The 18741-nt window shown below is 41.2% G+C and overlaps 2 protein-coding genes across 2 annotated transcripts in view; one reads left to right on the top strand and one right to left on the bottom strand.

Moving 5' to 3' along the window:
- LOC146634503 (NACHT, LRR and PYD domains-containing protein 12-like) overlaps positions 1–18741 on the bottom strand; it is a 208125-nt gene that overhangs the window by 96682 nt on the left and 92702 nt on the right. The gene's annotated exons all lie outside the window — the stretch shown is intronic.
- LOC146634504 (uncharacterized) lies at positions 5585–14712 on the top strand. Its single transcript, XM_085349489.1, has 4 exons — positions 5585–5760; positions 13061–13217; positions 13945–14037; positions 14404–14712. The coding sequence occupies exons 1-4, from the start codon at positions 5585–5587 to the stop codon at positions 14710–14712; spliced, it is 735 nt and encodes a 244-aa protein (XP_085205615.1).

Raw genomic sequence — 18741 nt, 5'->3', positions numbered from 1 at the left:
CCCTGACCTTCTGCAGAGACGAGTCACACTGAACACAGCAAGTGTCCCTGCTCTCAGATACAAAACCTGCCTTTAAAAGTTCAGAGTAATGAAATCAGCAGTTCTGATTCTAGAATTTGTAGTCTCACACACTTGTACACTTTTGTTGTTTTGGTTCACATCGGTTGATATTCTGCTGCAAACAAATAATGAGAACATTTTATAAACCTTTGAGTGTCCATCAGGATCCTGTAGAAACAGCTTCCATCTCAAATACTAAACATCATTATTTACATTCTGTTTATTTATTTTTTTAAAGTCACTCTAGCACAGATTTCTTTAGCCGAATGTCTTTCTGTGTCTTCCATACAAACATTAAACATGCAAACACTCAACACAGCAACACTGAAAGCATTTGAGTGTAACTTTCATTCAAATCAAACTTTAGACACAATTACAATAATGGAAAAAAGACAATTTAAATAGTAATACACAACAACCACAGCAGAAATAAATAAAAGAAAACCAAACACAATCCAGACATGAATACACAAATATATTTAAATCTATATATTTATACATTTTAATATGATGTAAAAGAAAACAAATACGAAACCTATCAAACTACCAATATATAAAAAAACAAGACCAGAATCAGAGAGACTTTATTTATCCCCAAGGGCCAATTAACATACAACAGAGCAGCATGACGTTGAAGATAAGCACAATAAAAGTGAGATAATAAATACACAGAATATACAGTTTTAAAATTACACAGTTTTAAAATTAAAGTGACTGAAGGTGAATAAATAACTGTAAGTGACTAAAAGTGAGTAAAGTGTTGGTATAAGAGTGTAGTTTATGTTTCTGGTGTGGGAAATGTTCTTATCAGCTGGAGTTAAAAAGCAGAGCTGCTTTGGGGACAAAGGTGGCGCTCCTCCTCCTCTCAGTCCTGCAGGAAATGCAGCGGAGGCGTCACCCAGAGGGGAGCCATTGAAATGCAGGGTGAAGAATGTGAGAGGGGTCGTTGATGATTTTGGCTGCCTGTCTAAGGGCCTGTTGATGAAAACCTGCCAGAGTTCTGACAGGCAGGCCAATGATTTTAGAGCACACTGATGCTGCAGTCTGTTCCTGTATGAAGGCTGAGGGAGTGGGACCAGCAGCTGATGGAGAAGGTCATGATGCTTTCCAGGAAGGCGTAGTAAAAAGTCATCATGATGGGTGTGCTGACTCCAAAGGAGTTGAGTTTCCTAAGGAGGTTTAGCCGTTGGTTTTATTTCACATTCACCGATTTTCTCTAAGCTTAAGTTCACACAGCAGAGAAATTTGTGTCTGACTCAGTGACTGCAAGGTGCTGCGCAGGTCCTGTGGCTGCAACCCAAAAGCATCCCTATCAGAATCAGAATCAGAAAGGGTTTTATTGCCAAATGTTGAGCAGGTTTACAACATTAGGAAATTGCTGCGGTGCTTAGTGCAATCATACTGTCATAAATGCTTAAATAGATATAAAAATAAAAATAAGAATAAGAATTAAAAGTGCTAAGTAGATAGATATATACATGATATATACATGAGTGCAGGTGGTGATCAGTGCAAACATGGAATGATGCAGTGACACAGCGTAGGGTCATGTGTTAGTGCTGGGAACAGTCATACGGTTATTGTTCATGTGTCCGACAGCAGAGGGGAAGAAACTGTTCTTATGGTGAGAGGTTCTGGTGCGAATGGACCGGAGCCTCCTGCCTGAGGGGAGCAGGTCAAACAGACTGTGTCCAGGGTGAGAAGGGTCAGCTGAGATCCGAGCTGCACGCCCCAGTGTCCTGGAGGTGTACAGGTCCTGCAGAGATGGGAGTCTGCAGCCAATCACCTTCTCAGCAGAGCGCACAACACGCTGCAGTCTCTGTTTGTCCCTGATAGTGGCTCCATCTGTCACAGTCTGGCGAGAGCAGACTGTATGTATTGTGAAGAGTGGACCCAAAATGCAGACACCAAGGAACTTGGATCAAAACTTGAGTATCAACAAAAAGCAAGCCGTTTAATGAGGCTGGCAGAAAAGGTACAAATAAAGGGCAAGGCAAACAGAAATAAAACTAACATTAACCTAAACTGGGAGAACTAAACAAACAACATGGAAAAACCTGGACATGAAACCTAGAAACATGGCATGGAGAACATGGCGTGAACAACAGACGACCTGACAATCACACACTGAAAACAGAGGACTTAAATACACAGGAGGTGATTAGGGGAAGTGGAGACACATGAGGAAACAGCTGGCACACATGAACATAATGACGTCACAGTGGGAGAGTAAAACTGAACATGATGAACACAGAACACCAGACCTCTTCACAATAAAACAGGAAACATAATGAGACATAGACATGACAACCCGAACTTGACAACGTAAGACACAGACATGAAACGCATGAAGAGCAGGGGAGATTTAACATGGTTGGAAACACGAGGGGAAAATAATAACTAGAAACACTTAGGCATAATAATACAAACTTGATAACAAATAAACTTAGGAAACCTGATAAGCTTAAACATACACTATGAACATCAAAAGAACTGAAACTCAAAACACTGGGTCATAAGACCCAGGACCGTGACACCAGCGTACCACACGGTGATGGAGGAGGTGAGGATGGACTCGATGATTGCAGTGTAGAACTGCATCATCGTCCGTGTTGGCAGGTTGAATTTCTTCAGCTGCCTCAGGAAGTACATCCTCTGCTGGGCTTTCTTAATGACGGAGGTGATGGTGGGCTCCCACTTCAGGTCCTGGGTGATGGTGGTACCCAGGAATCGGAATGAGTCCACAGAGGTGATGGGGGTGTCAGTCAGGATGATGGGGGGGAGTCTATCAGATGTCCTGTGCTAATACGCCATGTTTGGTTTTGGCCTTTGGTCTCGTGTTTGTTTAGATGCAACTTTGCAAACCTAAGCTGTACTGCCATATCATTGTTAGAGAGGAGGAAAGCTTTCCAACAAGCAGCACTGCATGGTCTAGGATTCATCTGCTGGGACGGCCACTGCTGCACTGTGTTGAATCCTCCAGAGCAACAAATTAGCAAAACTTCTGTTTTTAAAAAGATGCTCACACTCGCTGATCCATTTATTAGTTACTGTGAAGTCCGACCAGAGCAGGACTCTGAGGACTGGACCCTCACACGTCTGTACTTTGTGCTTCTACCCAGCTTTACATTGATGTGCTAACTTTAGCTACCAAACACAGTGATGTAGAGATGTGACTCTACAGTGAGGTTAGAATATACAAACAGCTGGTGAGAGTCCTGTTTACAGACAGAACCACAGAGAAAAACATAACCTGGTGGAGTTCCTGTGTCGCTCTGTTAGCTCCTCAACACAGAGCAACATGAACGTTACGACGCACCTCGTACTGCTCTGATTTAACTGTGAGCTGAGGCACCAGAGCCAAAAGCTCAGCGATGGCTTGAACCACCTCTGGCTGTGAGTGACAGCTGAGCTCAGGCCAAACAGTTCTCCATGCTGAGATAATATCCACCACCTGAGAAAGAAAGATTTGTTTTAAGACCAGAACTTTGGAAAAGATTCAAAAGTTATGATCCAGAAAAATGATGATTTCTGAATTTAAAGAGACAAATGGAGACAGGCGAGGTACCTCTGCTCGACACAGCTCCTGTAGTCCCTGCAGAACGAGAGCAGCCGGGGTTACCAGGTCTGGTCTGTTGCACTGTTTTAAAGTGAGTGAAATGGCAGCCACCATGTCCCCTGCATGCTGGTAAGGCCTGGTTAACACACACATCAGCGTGAACAAAGTGGGAAATGTGTTTCTTCTAATTTTGTTACCATTTTTATTTAAGAAAAAAGCATTAAAAGTGCCAGGACACGTGTAAGTAAGTAAATGCCAAACACAGCTTCTTATCATTGCAAACTCTTATGGCTGCAAATGTTTTACAATAAAAGCAAACGTAAGCATTTGTTGTTGTTGTTGTTTTTGTTGTTGTTTTTTTTTTTTTTTTTTGACAGACATGAGTGAGGGATAGGAAAGGGAGAAAGAAAGAGGAAGGAAAGGAAAAACAATGTTACATGTTACAATGTTAAACAATACAAAACAAAAAAAATAAAAATCTCCTGGATCACCTGCTGAGAGAAGAATAGAAAACAAGCAAAAAAAAAACAAAAAAAACAAAGCAACATACTAAACACAACACCATCGCATTAATCTAGCTTAGTGTAAACAGCAGTAAATACTAAATATTCAATGTTGTTGTGCAGCACGCAGGACAGATGTGCTTCGAAGTAGCAGCCAAGAAAGGTGTAATTTAAGTCCACGAGCAGTGAACACCTGTGTGCATACCTGTGTGGATCAGCGTGCTTGTATTCCAAAGGTTTCTCCATGTAACGATCTGCTAGGGAGTGTGGGGGGGCCACAGCCCCGTCCTCCAGGGTATGAAGCAGGTATGGAGGAGATCAAAACTCCAGACATCCAGAGGCCCCCAGAACACAAGAGACCATGGAAGACCAACAGAGGGGCAGCCGCGCCACAGAAGCCAGGGGGAGTTGCAGTGACGCGCCCGTGAGCTCCGCCGGCAGCCAGCTGTGCCTGAGTGACCGAGCCCCAGGCCGAGAGGCCGGGGGCACCCCACCTCCGAAGTGGCCCGAGCGAGCCCCAGGTTCCAGGCCCCGATAAGCGGCCGCCAAGGAGTGAGCCAGTGTGTACCTGGACGCCCACCCCCAGACACAAAGAACCACCAACGCACCGATACCTGAGGGAGTCCGCCACTGGCAGGGGAAGAAAAACGTAAGCATTTGTGAAAACAACGAAACAGCTCAATGATTTGCTAAATTTGTACTGTAGAATATATCCAGAGGGTTTCCCAGGTTTTCACTAATGCTGCTAAAAAAGCTGCATGTACATGTTAGCAGGCGTAACAGGCCCCGGGAGGATGAACAGTGTGCACCAGCTGGTTAGAACAAAGGAAATAATCAAATAAAATCATCGTTTTATTTCATCAACACACATAAAGGCCATAAAGGCCTGGATGCAGTTTGTGGAGTTTATATGATGAATATAGTTTGGATTAAAGTTAAAACTATAAAGTTATGGCTCACTTGCTTAGAGTTGTATTATATGGGAAGCAGTGCTTACAGACTGACATAGTTGGATTTCTTTTGCTTCAAATGTATGCTTTTATTTTGATAGTCTGGCAGAGACAGGAAGTTAGCTGCCTCTCAGTCTCTCTGTTTGAACTGAACTTTGTAAGACTTTGATCCTTCTGGATTCAGGCACGTGTAGCTGCTCTGGACATTTGTACGGAAATATTTAAAACTGGACTCCTGCTGATTTTTGGAGAAACAGGGACTCAGTGGAGCGTTGAGCTGAGGCTTCATTCACTGCAAAGCTACAAAGTGCATTCATTTATCTTAACAAGCAAAGTTGATGTGATGTGACTGAAAAAACAAATATTTCTATGTTTCTGAACTTTCATCAGCTTGCTGAGCAGAAACATCTATGAAGAGTCCAGTCAGTGATTATTACTCATTAGAAGGGAAGATGAAGAATCCTGGTGTTGGAAGCTCACACTGTCTGCACTGTGCATGCAAAGTCCACTGAATGAATGAACCAGTGAATGTAGGAAGTGCCCACTGTTTCTGTAAGTATGGGAGGACCCACCTCTCTCTGCAGATGTCCCTGACACAGGCGGCCCTGGCCAGGATCTGCTCCCACTGGGCGTCCCTCCCCAGCACCACCCTGCTGTCCTGCTGGCTCATTAGACGCTGCAGCTCTGGGTAGACCCGGTCCTTACAGACATGACCAAAGCAGCACACAATCAAAGACAAACAGAAGCTTTGAACACATGAATATGACATTTATAGTGATGCGTTATTATTGCAAACCTGTTTTTTCCACAGAGCGGTCATGAGGCGCAGTCCCACTGCTCTCAGCTTGGGGGAGCCGGCCAGCATGTGCAGACTGTGCAGCACGATCGGGAAGCAAAGCTGGAATATTACAGCACATACGATCAGAGCCAAGTTTACAAGAGAAACACACGGTTACAGCTGAAGAAGGCAGATGTTAGACGATGACTGCTGGTTTGGAGAGTCCAGCTCACTGACAGAGTGCTTTATACTACAGAGCACTGCATCTATCCCACACAGAGGCTGCTGTGGTGGAGTCCAATCCCAGCTCCTACAAACTGGGTACAAGAACCACTGTGTTCACACAGAGAAAACTGTGTGGAAGACGTGGGAATTTCTCTTTGTTCCTTTGTCAAAGTGCTAAACATCGAGAGGGGAACATTTCAGTTATGTGCACAAACTGATTTACCAACATTTGCCACACACAGTGCCCTGCTAATGGTGCTAATATTTAGCACAGTTTGTTTAATGCAGTGTTTGATTTGTTGCTCTTGATATTGTGCCATTCATTTGTGCACAGAGATGGCATCACAGAGATTTGATGGACATCAGTCTGATCTCTGCTTTTACACTGATAAACCTCAAAAACACATCTTTGTTTATTAGGTTCATTTCAGGACCACAGACAGCGCAGGACGATCAGCTGTGCTTTATGGATCTACATAAACTCAGCTGCATTTGATGTGACAGACATGAGCTGTAGATCACAGATACACACACCCCATCAGCACAGATGTGTTAGTGGTGCTGTTAACACCAGCTGGAGACATTTACAGTTTGTTTTATCCCTCAGGTGTTGTCTAAATACAAGAATGTATGTGTAGGTAAAATACAGTGGGTTGCAAAAGTATTCGGCCCCCTTGAACTTTCCCACATTTTGTCACATTACAGCCACAAACATGAATCAGTTTCATTGGACTTCCAGGTGAAAGACCAACACAAAGTGGTGCACACGTGAGAAGTGGAACGAAAATCATACATGATTCCAAACATTTTTTGCAAATCAATAACTGCAAAGTGGGGTGTGCGTAATTATTCACCCCCCTGAGTCAATACTTTGTAGAACCACCTTTTGCTGCAGTTCCAGCTGCCAGTCTTTTAGGGTCTGTCTCTACCAGCTTTGCACATCTACAGACTGAAATCTTTGCCCATTCTTCTTTGAAACAGCTGCAGCTCAGTCAGATTAGATGGACAGCATTTGTGAACAGCAGTTTTCAGATCTTGCCATGGATATGTTTTGTTTTGTTTTAAACCACTCCATTGTTGCCCTGGCTTTATGTTCAGGGTTGTTGTCATGCTGGAAGGTGAACCTCCGCCCCAGTCTCAAGTCTTTTGCAGACTCCAAGAGGTTTTCTTCCAAGATTGCCCTGTATTTGGCTCCATCCATCTTCCCATCAACTCTGACCAGCTTCCCTGTCCCTGCTGAAGAGAAGCACCCCCAGAGCATGATGCTGCCACCACCATATCTGACAGTGGGGTGTGTTCAGAGTGATGTGCAGTGTTAGTTTTCCACACAGAGCATTTTGCATTTTGGTCTCATCTGACCAGAGCAGCTTCTTCCACATGTTTGCTGTGTCCCCCACATGGCTTGTGGCAAACTGCAAACGGGACTTCTTATGGTTTTCTGTTAACAATGGCTTTCTTCTTGCCACTCTTCCATAAAGGCCAACTTTGTGCAGTTGTGATGGCATGCCACACATGGTAAGCGCCACACCTCACCACCCGTTGATTCACTTTAGTTTAATTTACAGTCACTACTTTAAAATATTCTTATTGTTCAATATTGTTTCTTTATTAAATGTATTTATTTTTCCATCACACCTTCCAATGTTTATATGGCGTGCACTAGTGATGGCCCGCTTGAAGCTGACGCTCCGGAGCGTGTGTCGAAAAAAACAACACACTGGTTCAGAAGCACTGTGTCGAGGCTTGCTTCGTTTGGCAAAAGTCACGTGACCAGTGACGTCCGAAGCTTCATTACGCACGTAACTGCTTCGGTACCTGATTCAAACGGATATAAGGAAGTGAATCATCCACGGGATTCGTGGAGTGTGTTGATGGTGACAGATAGCGACGAGGTGATCATTCCACTGACAGATATGGAGCCAGCGAGGAAGAGAGGACGTTATGGCGTGTGGAAATATTTTGAGTTGATTTTGCTCAATTCATTTTATCTGCCGAAGTGAAAAACTTGAAATGTCCAAAATCATGTTTTCATAATGTAAATATCATTACAGCATATGACTTTAGGAACACTTCCATGTGAATTAAAGCTGATGAAGACTACAAAAATGTATTTGACACTATACGTACATTACATTGCTACAGTTTAGAAAATCATTTTGTTTATTGTTTTTAGGTGATAGTCTGCAGGACCCAGGAATACCTGCATATCTACCAGCTTGCAGTGTGGTTCCTGCACTCCACAGCCTCTTCTGTTCCATGCAAGTGGATTTTCTCCAGGGCAGGAGAAACTATTTCTAAGAAAAGAAACAGACTCAGCCAGCGCACAGTAACACTAATCCTCTTTTTAAATGTAAATAACAAAAGGGCTACCTTACATAGATCATGTTTTTACTTTGCAAGTTCTTGATTAGGGGTGGGTTTTGATTATCGCTTTTCTGATTACAATCCATGCTAAATTGAATAAAGTGATATTGATTCATTACAATCCTGTGTCGATTTGTAAATTAACGTTATTATGCCTGAAACGCCAGCATCTCAGGTTAAACCTCACAACATGTCGTCAAACACCATGCAGCTAAAACAGTAACTGCGAGCAGGTTTACGGATTCTGCATACAAACGTAAACACAGAGCGCGGACCCGACGCGTCAGAATCAGATTTTGGTGTGTCGTCGGGTCCGCGCTGTGTTTGCCTCTTTTTTTTTTCGCTGGCTTCTGCAGCTGCAGGTTTCATAACTCTCTGTTTACATCTCTAATTAAGTCTCACATGTGTCAGCTTTCTTTTAATAGATACGAAATTATGGATATATACTGTTAAATGATCAGAATTGTAATATTTCTGACTGAGGCAAAACTTTCCAGATTCCAATCAAATTGAATCGGATCCTGTATCGAATCAAAAGGATTCTACAAATCAGTGATGATGCAGCCGTACTCAGCCCCCTAAGCATTTTCCCTTTCCAGTTCACAATCAATCCCACCCCTAGGTCAAAAATATGTATAGGAATTGGCCTAATCTAATATTTTGTATGAACCTGTCCAGCTGTCCAGTGATTAAACGACAAGTAGATGGAGGCAGGACTTCACAGCAGGGGCATACTCCATAATGTGCTGTGCATTATCATATGTATATTATATATATTGCTCACTTATTGTATTTACCAACATCAAGGAGTTATGAGCAAAGAAAGGCCACACCATAGTGCATGTTTAAATAGGGAAAGTTTATTGATCAAAATGTATTACGCAGATACGCATTACATTTTTTTCAGCCCCCCAATAGAGAAAACAAAACCAATTACATGTTCAAAGCAACGGAACGGTGGCCCAATATCAGAGAGAACTCCACTCTTGAGTGAGCAGTGATAATTGAGCAGTCCGTTTTATTTTGCAGATTCAAGCTGCTCTTCAAAATTTTCACCACCAGATGTCACCGGAGAGGACTGTGTTGAAAAGCTTCGAGTAATGAACCGTTTTTCAACACAAGCTTCAGTGCTTCGGAAAGCTTCATTTGGCCATCACTAGTTTTCTGAGTTACCTTAGTTGCAGCTGTTCCAGTCCCTTGATTAAGGAGCCAAGAGGTGGAAAAGGGGCGGAGCGAGGTTTAAAGGAAGGCTACAAATTGGTTCACGCCATAACTCAGGACCATGGGGGGGAATTGGAGTTCATTATGTTTGGTTTAGTTAGGTTTTGTGTGTTTTACCCCTTTTACTGTTTTTGTGGGCTGATCAGCCACTATTTAAGTTTCCCCTTTGTCTCATTAAGTTAGGTCAGTTTGTTTGAGTTATCAGTTGTGTTGTCAACTTTGAGTAGAGTTTTCTTAGTTTGACCTCTTTTATGGGCCCAAGATTTTGATTCTTTTTGCATGAGTTAACCAATTATGTTTTTTGGGTTAAATAAAAAATCATTTTTTGGACTTTAACCTGTGCCTAAGTTTCCTTCACTGCTCGGTTCACCACTTGTGTCAAGCCAGCCTCCAATTCGAGACTTGCAGTCAAGCCAGCCTCCAGTTTGTTTTACGTTCCCTGTGTATTCAAAGTATTACGGGAATGGATGTGGAAACCGGATTTCAAAATAAAAGCCAACTTCGAGTGAATTAACTATATGTTAAGAACATAATAACATATAATTTAGGCTTTTTTTTTTACAAACTCTAATGTTACATCTATATGACACAGCCTTGTACCCTAATTGTGTCCTGTCACTATCAAGGCCATCTTATTTTGGATTTCAAAGTAAAAGCCCTGTGAATCTTCATTTTTGAACTACTCTTTCAATGACTTAACAATGCTCTTAAAAGCAAAAGTCGTATTTCCAAATACTATTTGAACTTTATATCAACACTTTCCAACCACAGTCATTTTCACAGTAATACCATATCAATATCAAGTCAGTCTGATTTTGCCTTTCATAATAATGTCCCTTTGAAATTGCTGATATTTGACTTAATCTTCTAACGATTCAAAATGGTCTAAAATGAAAAATTCTAGTTTCCACAGGGTAAGTGCACTTTAGATCAACAGTATACAGCCCCACAGTGATACCATATCAATATCAAGTCATTCTGATTATGCCTTCCAAAATAAAAGCCTTTTTAAATTGTCCATAATTGACCTAACTTTCAGTGATTTCAAAATGCTCTAAAATGGAACATTCCTGTTTCCACAGGGTAATTCCACTCCAGATCAACAGTATACAACCCCACAGTGATACCATATCAATATCAAGTCATTCTGATTATGCCTTCCAAAATAAAAGCCTTTTTAAATTGTCCATAATTGACCTAACTTTCAGTGATTTCAAAATGCTCTAAAATGGAACATTCCTGTTTCCACAGGGTAATTCCACTCCAGATCAACAGTATACAACCCCACAGTGATACCATATCAATATCAAGTCATTCTGATTATGCCTTCCAAAATAAAAGCCTTTTCAAATTGTCCATATACGACCTACTCTTCTAACGATTTCAAAACCCTCTAAAAAGGAAGATTTCAGTTTCCACAGGGTAATTCCACGTTAGATCAACAGTATACAACCTCACGATGTTACCATGTCAATTTCAAGTCATTCTGATTTTGCCTTCCAAAATAAAAGCCTTTTCAAATTGCCCGTAGACGACCTACTCTTTTAACGATTTCAAAATGCTCATAAATTGAAAGATGCTGTTTCCACAGGATAATTCCACTTTAGATCAACAGTATCCAACCCGACAGTAAAACCATGTAAATTTCATGTTGGTCTGATTTTGCCTTCGAATTTGTCCATATGTGATATACTCTTTCAATTATTTCAGAATGTTTTAAAAATGAAAATTGCTTGTTCCACGGGATAATTTCACTCAAGATCGACAGTGCACACTATCACGGTGATATCAAGTCAATTTGCCTTTCAAAGTAATGGTCCATTGAAATTGTCCATGTATGACCCACTCTTTCACTGACTTCAGAATCCCATTAAAAGCAAAGTTGCTGTTTCCACAAGATCATTTCACTCTACATTGACAGTATGCAACCCCACAGTTTTATCACGTCAGTACCAGAATTATAATTGTTCATTTGGTACTTTTAATAATTACACGCAGATGCTGTTTACAGGACAATTACTGTTTCCACTAAGTAACTGGAGTTCATGCAAACCATACACAACCTCTACAGTGGTAACATCTCAATCTCAAATCAATCTCGTTTTGCATTTCAGAGTAAAAGCCTTTTGACTTTGTTTATAGGAGCTTCTCTTTCCACAACTTCAGAATGGCATTAAATGGACAGTTACAGCTTCTATGAATTAATACCAGTTTGTGCCAACACATATCATTGCATATATTGCAAAGTTGTGTTTTCTGACGAACCAACTCTGTTTTCTCTATATTCAAATTTTAACTTTGTGATCATATGCACTAGAGCTCCTATAAACTGCGGGTGGGTTGCCTGTTATCGGACCCGGAGCAACATCCCCCAAAAACCCGAAGAATTGAGTCCTGGCTCCTAGCCCTGCCAGCGTAGCAGAAATAATGACTGATGATGATGCAGCAGCCGTTCGTCTCTGTGCGAGTAGCTTAATGTTGTTCGTGTGTAATTTACGTTTAGTAGGCTAACCACGTTATATGCCGAATAGTGTGGATGCCGAAAGGGCATCCTGTTTCTTTTTCTTCTTTATTTTTGTGTGGATGCCTGAATAGGCATCCACACTATTGAGTTCCTGTTTCTCTTTATTCTTTATTCCACTATATTATTCCAGTTGCTTCCGTACACTTTTTGACACTCAACTACTCCCTCAGTTTTCAGCCGATTTTCTCCGTTCAAACTCTAAACTGTTCTGCTCTTTCTGCTAATGCCGGCTATGAATCCACAACAATGATAGCGACATTTCCTGAAAGCCAGCAAAAATACCTACGTTTTGATGTATAATTTGTGGAAGTTGAGTGAAATTTGAGCAAGTAGCAAGAAGTTGTTCGGACATGAAGAGAATACTGCGAAACCTTCAGTGGCACACTGGAAGCCAAGTGCATAGCAACCATAACAACGCATGTATTTTGTGAAAAATCACAATTTTGCAACTCAAAACTTTAAGAGGCATAAAAGTAAAACGGTAAAAGATTTGAAAAAGCTGATTTATACCTGAATAGCCCAATAATTTGAGAACATTTTAAAGTTTGAATGGTTGTTCTACGTGAAAATATGAGGAAGTAGTTAAGTTTCAAAAACAAGAAAATTTTAGCAGAATTGCAGCTGATCGGATCGGCAAAGCGTGTTTCTGGAATATTATGTTTTTGTTGCTGCAAGTGCTTTTTATGCAGTTTTTGCAAAGCTATATGTGGAAGGAAACTGTGACCTAGGACAAGCTGATGGCATAAGATGTAAGTACAACTCCTCCGGTTTCATATGCAAAAAAAATTATTGCGCTAGCTTACGTGGTTGCAGAGCTACCGGGATTTAAAAATAGTTACGCAAAACAGAGCGTGCCCGCTCCAACCGGTTTTAAAGGGTTAATGCAGAGTTTCTGTGGGTTACTGCAGTTCCCCTGCTAACCAGATTCATGGCCCAGCTGGACAAGCACTCCCCACAGCTACTTAAAATAATCAGAAAGAAAGGAGGGACAACCAAAGCAAAAACTGCCATGATCCTAGAGTTTCTTGATCAGGTAGGGTGTATATAATTAACTATTAAGTTAGCATTTTAACCCCTGTATCTAATGAGAATTTGTATCCTGTTACAGTTTTATTTTGGTAACGTCAGTGATTATGGCTGTGACCTTTTAAAATGTTGAAAGGAAGTGTGGGCTTTATACATACATATATACGTATAAACTTTTATTTAGGGACAAGAAAGCATATGCCGTTTTTCCACCGACAGAACACGGTGTGGCTCAGTTCACTTTAGCCCCCTGCGGACGCTTTTCCACCGCCTTGACACCTGATTGGCCCGGGTGTGTGTGGTGCCCACATGATGTGATATAGAAGCGCTCCCACAAAAGGCTTTAAAAAAAACTCCCAGCAACCATACTCCATTGACTTTGGACCATGGCGACTTCCTCCACAAGAACCAAAATGAACCACAGACAGAGCAAAGTACAAAAACACACATATATCGCGATTGTTGTTGTTCTTCGGGCTGTGACGTTGCGGACAAAGACTTTTGCGCGCGACTTTTCAAAGCCAGATGGGTTCGCCCCTGTTCCCGGTTACGTCCGCTTTATGTTTCCACCACAACAAACGAGTTCATCCGCGCTAAACTGAACTGCTCTCAAGCGCACCGTGCCGATTTGGAAAAGGGGCATTAGTCACCTCATGAGGATAGAGAGGTGAAAAAAAATTCCTCTCACACATACTCTCCATATTGCATAGTAACAATTTTAACTGTTCCTGCAGGATGCTGATGCTGACATTAGGAGGGAGTGTATACTTAAATCTCTCATTATCTACCTTGGAGAACGTGTTGAGGACTTGATAAAAGAATACATGGTATGTCCATATCTGTTCTGTCTCTACATGAGATGCAGTCTCTTGATGTAAATTTGACAACTCTGCTATTAAATGCAGTGATTAATGTAGGACAGCAACGATTAATCAACTCATCAAGTTAATATCTTAGGGTTCTGTATTGTTTTCTTTTTTTTTTCTTGGGCTTTGTGGAACATTTATGAAAATATTCCACCATTGATTTAATTTAATGATTATGCAATTCACAATCTGATTAGTCAAATAATTGTTCTAATAGTCTGTGACCAAACAACTATCAAAATAGTAGTTTATTATGGTCAAAGTTTTATCAGGTGTGCCAGACTTCAGTTCTTCACTTGTACATTTTGTTCCATATTTTACCTCAAGATATCCCAGAAAGATGAAGCTGAGGAAGAGCTGCAGAGTACCACCATGGCACTCTTCGTCTCAAGCCTCCTACATCAGCCTCGAGACATCAGGATGATCATTGATGGTGTGGAAGTCCTGAATGAGTTGCCTTCTGTGGCAGCTGGAGTGGCAATGGTTTTTGGACTCTGTTATGCTCTTAGTATGGAATATCCACGAGGATTCAGGTTCACCTTTGAGGCTCTTCAAAAGATTATGATGGAGCTTGACTTTAACAAGATGACCTCTAAGATTCGCAAACTTAATTGTGAACTTAACACTGCACAGTAGTGTGTTTGCATGCATGTGTGCATGTGTATATGCACATGCATGTGCATGTGTGCTTGGTTATTTTGCTTGGTTGGCCTGCAGTGGTATTCTACATTCAAAAATTATAAGAACACCCATTTGAAAGGGAGATTTAAGTTGATTTCATTGATACATGTGTAGATTTTTTTTTACATTGTACAGGCACAGTGCACATATAAATATTTTTGAGTACTTGCAAATTGGTTTAAAAAGAGTTTTTATAATGGTTTTATGCCAGTTTTAGACAGGTTGCAGGTTTTATACCAGTTCTAAAAAGATTGCAGGTTTTATACTGGTTTTCAAAAGGTTGCAGGTTTTATAAAACAAACATTTCTCTAATCATTTCTGCCATAGCACTAAATCTGTATATTACTAATTGATTATAGTTAAAATGGTTTGGAACAATAAATAATTTTGAAATAATTGGTTGGCCAACTGTCTTGTTTTTTATAGGAAATGCAGAGCATTTTTGAACTGAAATAAAATGAAATGTAAAAAATATCGTTTGAATATATGTAAATCAATTACCTGGCTTCAACACAAACATATTAGTTCAGGTTAATTTGGTTCGATGTGAATACATTAGGTTGGTTAAATTTCAACATATTAGCTTGGTTCAATAATTAAAATATGGTTCTATGTAAAAAAAAATCAATTTGGATCAATGCAAACTTTAAAATTTCAGTCAAGTCTAGTAATATTGTTTATATCAACATAAAAGTATCAGGTCATATCAAGTGACTCAATTTAGATTCTATGAAGTCAAATATTTTGGATGTGACAATTGGACATCATTTTTTAAAATTTGAATAGGGTTATTCTTTTTACAGTGTAGGAGATGTGCCGCGGTCCCGTTCCTTGATAAAAGTAACAGTTCCACGGCCACCAGAAGAACAAAAACTCTCTCAATCCACATGATTGAGTAAGAGATAGAAAACGGAGGAAAATACAAGTCAGGAAAAAAAAGAATACGTAAGAAAAAAGAGCTAAACTAAGAGAAAAGCAGGAGCGACTGTAACAGGCTGCACGCTGGTTGGCGCATGCCCACTCAAGGGGTAAACATTAGGTGCTGTCATATGTGGGAGGTTGAGAGGAGGAGGACAGGAGTGGATCCACTGTGAGCTCTGTGTACATGGAAAAAAAAAGCTTTTTACATGTAGGCATTTTGACCGTTTAACTTCAAAAGATGAAAATCTGATATCATAGACAAGACACAGGCTTAAAAAAGAAGCAGAATTCCTCTGAAGGGAGTTGCTGATTTTAAGTTATTTCCTGGCCTTGTTGTATTGTTACATCTTTCTGTGTACTGTTGATCTTGTCAGGGGATTCCCATGCAGGCTCACTAATTGAAAATCCAGGTAACAAAGCCAAAGATGGGGACTTTCAGAGATCAAAGTGACCCCTTGTATCTGACAACAGAGCCTCCCTTGCTTTGCCACCTCTGGCCACCACAACACGAGTATCACTCGCTGCACTGAATGAATGAGTCTTGTAGAACCTCACATGGCGAGAACTGCTTTTTTGATGTTAACACGTGGCTGCTCACCAGTCTCCTTCCTTCACTAGAGTTACTTAGAGAGATTATGGCATTAGATTTTATGTCCAAAGTGAGTTTTACTGGGAAAGTTAATGCATCTGTCCTTCATCTGCAGCTTCTTGCACATATATGTGCTCTTAAAATAAAGGCTGGCAGTAGAATCGCTCTCTGCTGCGGTTTTATGAAACTGTTGGCTTACTTTTAATGCCTCAAGTGATTTTTAATCTAAAGAGATCCAACTCGATCTCGCCCATGAGACATGTCAGGAATTCCAGTGGGCTGCCTGGGAATTCATTGCTCTCAAAATTCCAAAACAGAAAGCAGAACTGACATTTGTTGATCCAATTTATGTTACTGACCACACTCAGAACAGTTCCCAGGAATTTTGGTTTTTTACAAGGTATTTGAGATATGTTCTGCTTGTGTCTACAGTTACTGACTTAAGAGCAAAGATCAGACAGTCACTACGCAATCCACCATGTAAGTTTCCAATTCATTGCCAGCGGAGCAGATCCAAGATTTGGTCTCTTGATGAAATCCCAGATTAGAGGTTTGTGTGTGTGTGTGTGTGTGTGTGTGTGTGTGTGTGTGTTTTTAGCCACGAGTTGTCCACGATAAAGCATATTGAATGGCCTGTCTAATATTGTTAGAATTCTCCTTTGGGTTAGTTTCATTACTCAATCGGGACATTTATTTGGAAAAAGAAAAAAAGAGGGAAAAAAAAGAATTAAAAAAAATATATAAATCCTCATAGTTTACATTTACAAATATCAATACTGAATGTTACGTCCCTCTGCAGCTTCTAATCGTCTCAGTGTTTTCAGCTGGTGCTAAGTGGCCACACCTAGTCAGGTTTTCCATTTTAGGATGAAACCTCTTCTCACCCACACTCTGTTATTCATCTCTGTTTTTATAAGATAAGATAAGATAAGATAAGATAACCTTTATTAGTCCCACGCGTGGGAAATTTGTTTTGTCACAGCAGGAAGTGGACAGTGCAAAAGTTATCAGGCAAAAATTAGAATACAATAAGAATAAATACAGTACACAGCTGTACAGAATAGAATAAAATAATATACTATATACAGTAGAATAAAATAGAATAAAAATATACAATAAGATAAACATAGAATACGAATGCTATATACAACTGAGTAAAAATACAACGATGCCAGAAAAGATTATTGCACTTAGTGTTATTGCACATGTGTGGATGTGTGTGTTTGTTCAGTTAAAGTCTTTGTTGTGGAGTCTGACAGCAGTGGGGAGGAAAGACCTGCGAAATCTCTCCGTCCCACACCGTGGGTGCCGCAGTCTCCCACTGAAGGAGCTGCTCAGTGCTGTCACAGTCTGCTGCATGGGGTGGGAGACGTTGTCCAACAGGGATGACAGCTTAGCCGCCATTCTCCTGTCACTCACCACCTCCACTGGGTCCAGAGGGCATCCTAGAACAGAGCTGGCCCTTCGGATCACCCTGTTCAGTCTCTTCCTGTCCCCAGCAGAGATGCTGCCGCCCCAGCAGACCACACCATAAAAGATAGCAGAAGCCACCACAGAGTCATAGAAGGTCTTCAGGAGTGGGCCCTCCACCCCAAATGACCTGAGTCTCCGCAGCAGGTACAGCCTGCTCTGCCCTTTCCTGTAGAGGGCGTCTGAGTTATGAGTCCAGTCCAGTCTGTTGTTCAGATGAACACCAAGGTACCTGTAGCTGTCCACAGCCTCAATGTCCATACCCTGGATGTTCAGTGGTTGCAGTGGAGAATGCTTGTGCCTGCGGAAGTCTACCACCAGCTCCTTGGTTTTACTGGCGTTGATCTGGAGGTAGTTCAGCTGGCACCAGTCCACAAAGTCTTGAGTCAGTCCTCTGTACTCCTTGTCGTCCCCATCAGTGATGAGGCTGACTATTGCAGAGTCATCAGAGAACTTCTGCAGGAAGCACTGGGTGGAATTGTGGGAGAAGTCTGCAGTGTAGATGTTGCGGCTTTTGAGCTGGGTCGTAACATAAGTGGTGGCTTGTCCGGGATCTTTGGACATTTTAGTGGAGACTGAATGTCAGTTTGTTTTGCTTTTAAGTGGGTGAGTGATGGTGTTCAGTGTAATTGAGCAAACTCCCTTTAGTAAGTGTGTTTCAGCTGGGTGGCTGTGCTGCCCTTCCATCGAAGCACTTGTTTGTTGTTTTGCTTTATTGTTTTAGTTTATTGTGTTTGGTGGCTATCCTGGGTGGGGGTACGCTTCAGAGTTTGGTAGGAGACTATATCTCTGGTCTGCTGCCTGCTCTCGAGTTCGCGTTTAAAGTTGCCTCGAGCCTGGTACACCACTGAAGACTAGGGTAGGAAAAGTAAGGGTTTTGTTGTTTTTAGTGTTTTAGGCTGGGAGTTGCACATAGTAAATCAGTGGCACCAAACTTGGTAGGAGGTTTGAGACCATTCATGATTATGGTCTGTAGCTGAGGCAGGTAGGCTGTTTTTAAGTTG

Source organism: Diplotaxodon limnothrissa, linkage group LG3, assembly GCF_057381915.1.
Source record: "Diplotaxodon limnothrissa isolate DT_005_m linkage group LG3, D_limnothrissa_male_GT1.1, whole genome shotgun sequence".
Lineage (NCBI taxonomy): Eukaryota > Metazoa > Chordata > Actinopteri > Cichliformes > Cichlidae > Diplotaxodon > Diplotaxodon limnothrissa.
The sequence above is the reverse complement of the archived record's forward strand: the minus strand, read 5'-3'. Positions and strand labels throughout refer to the sequence as shown.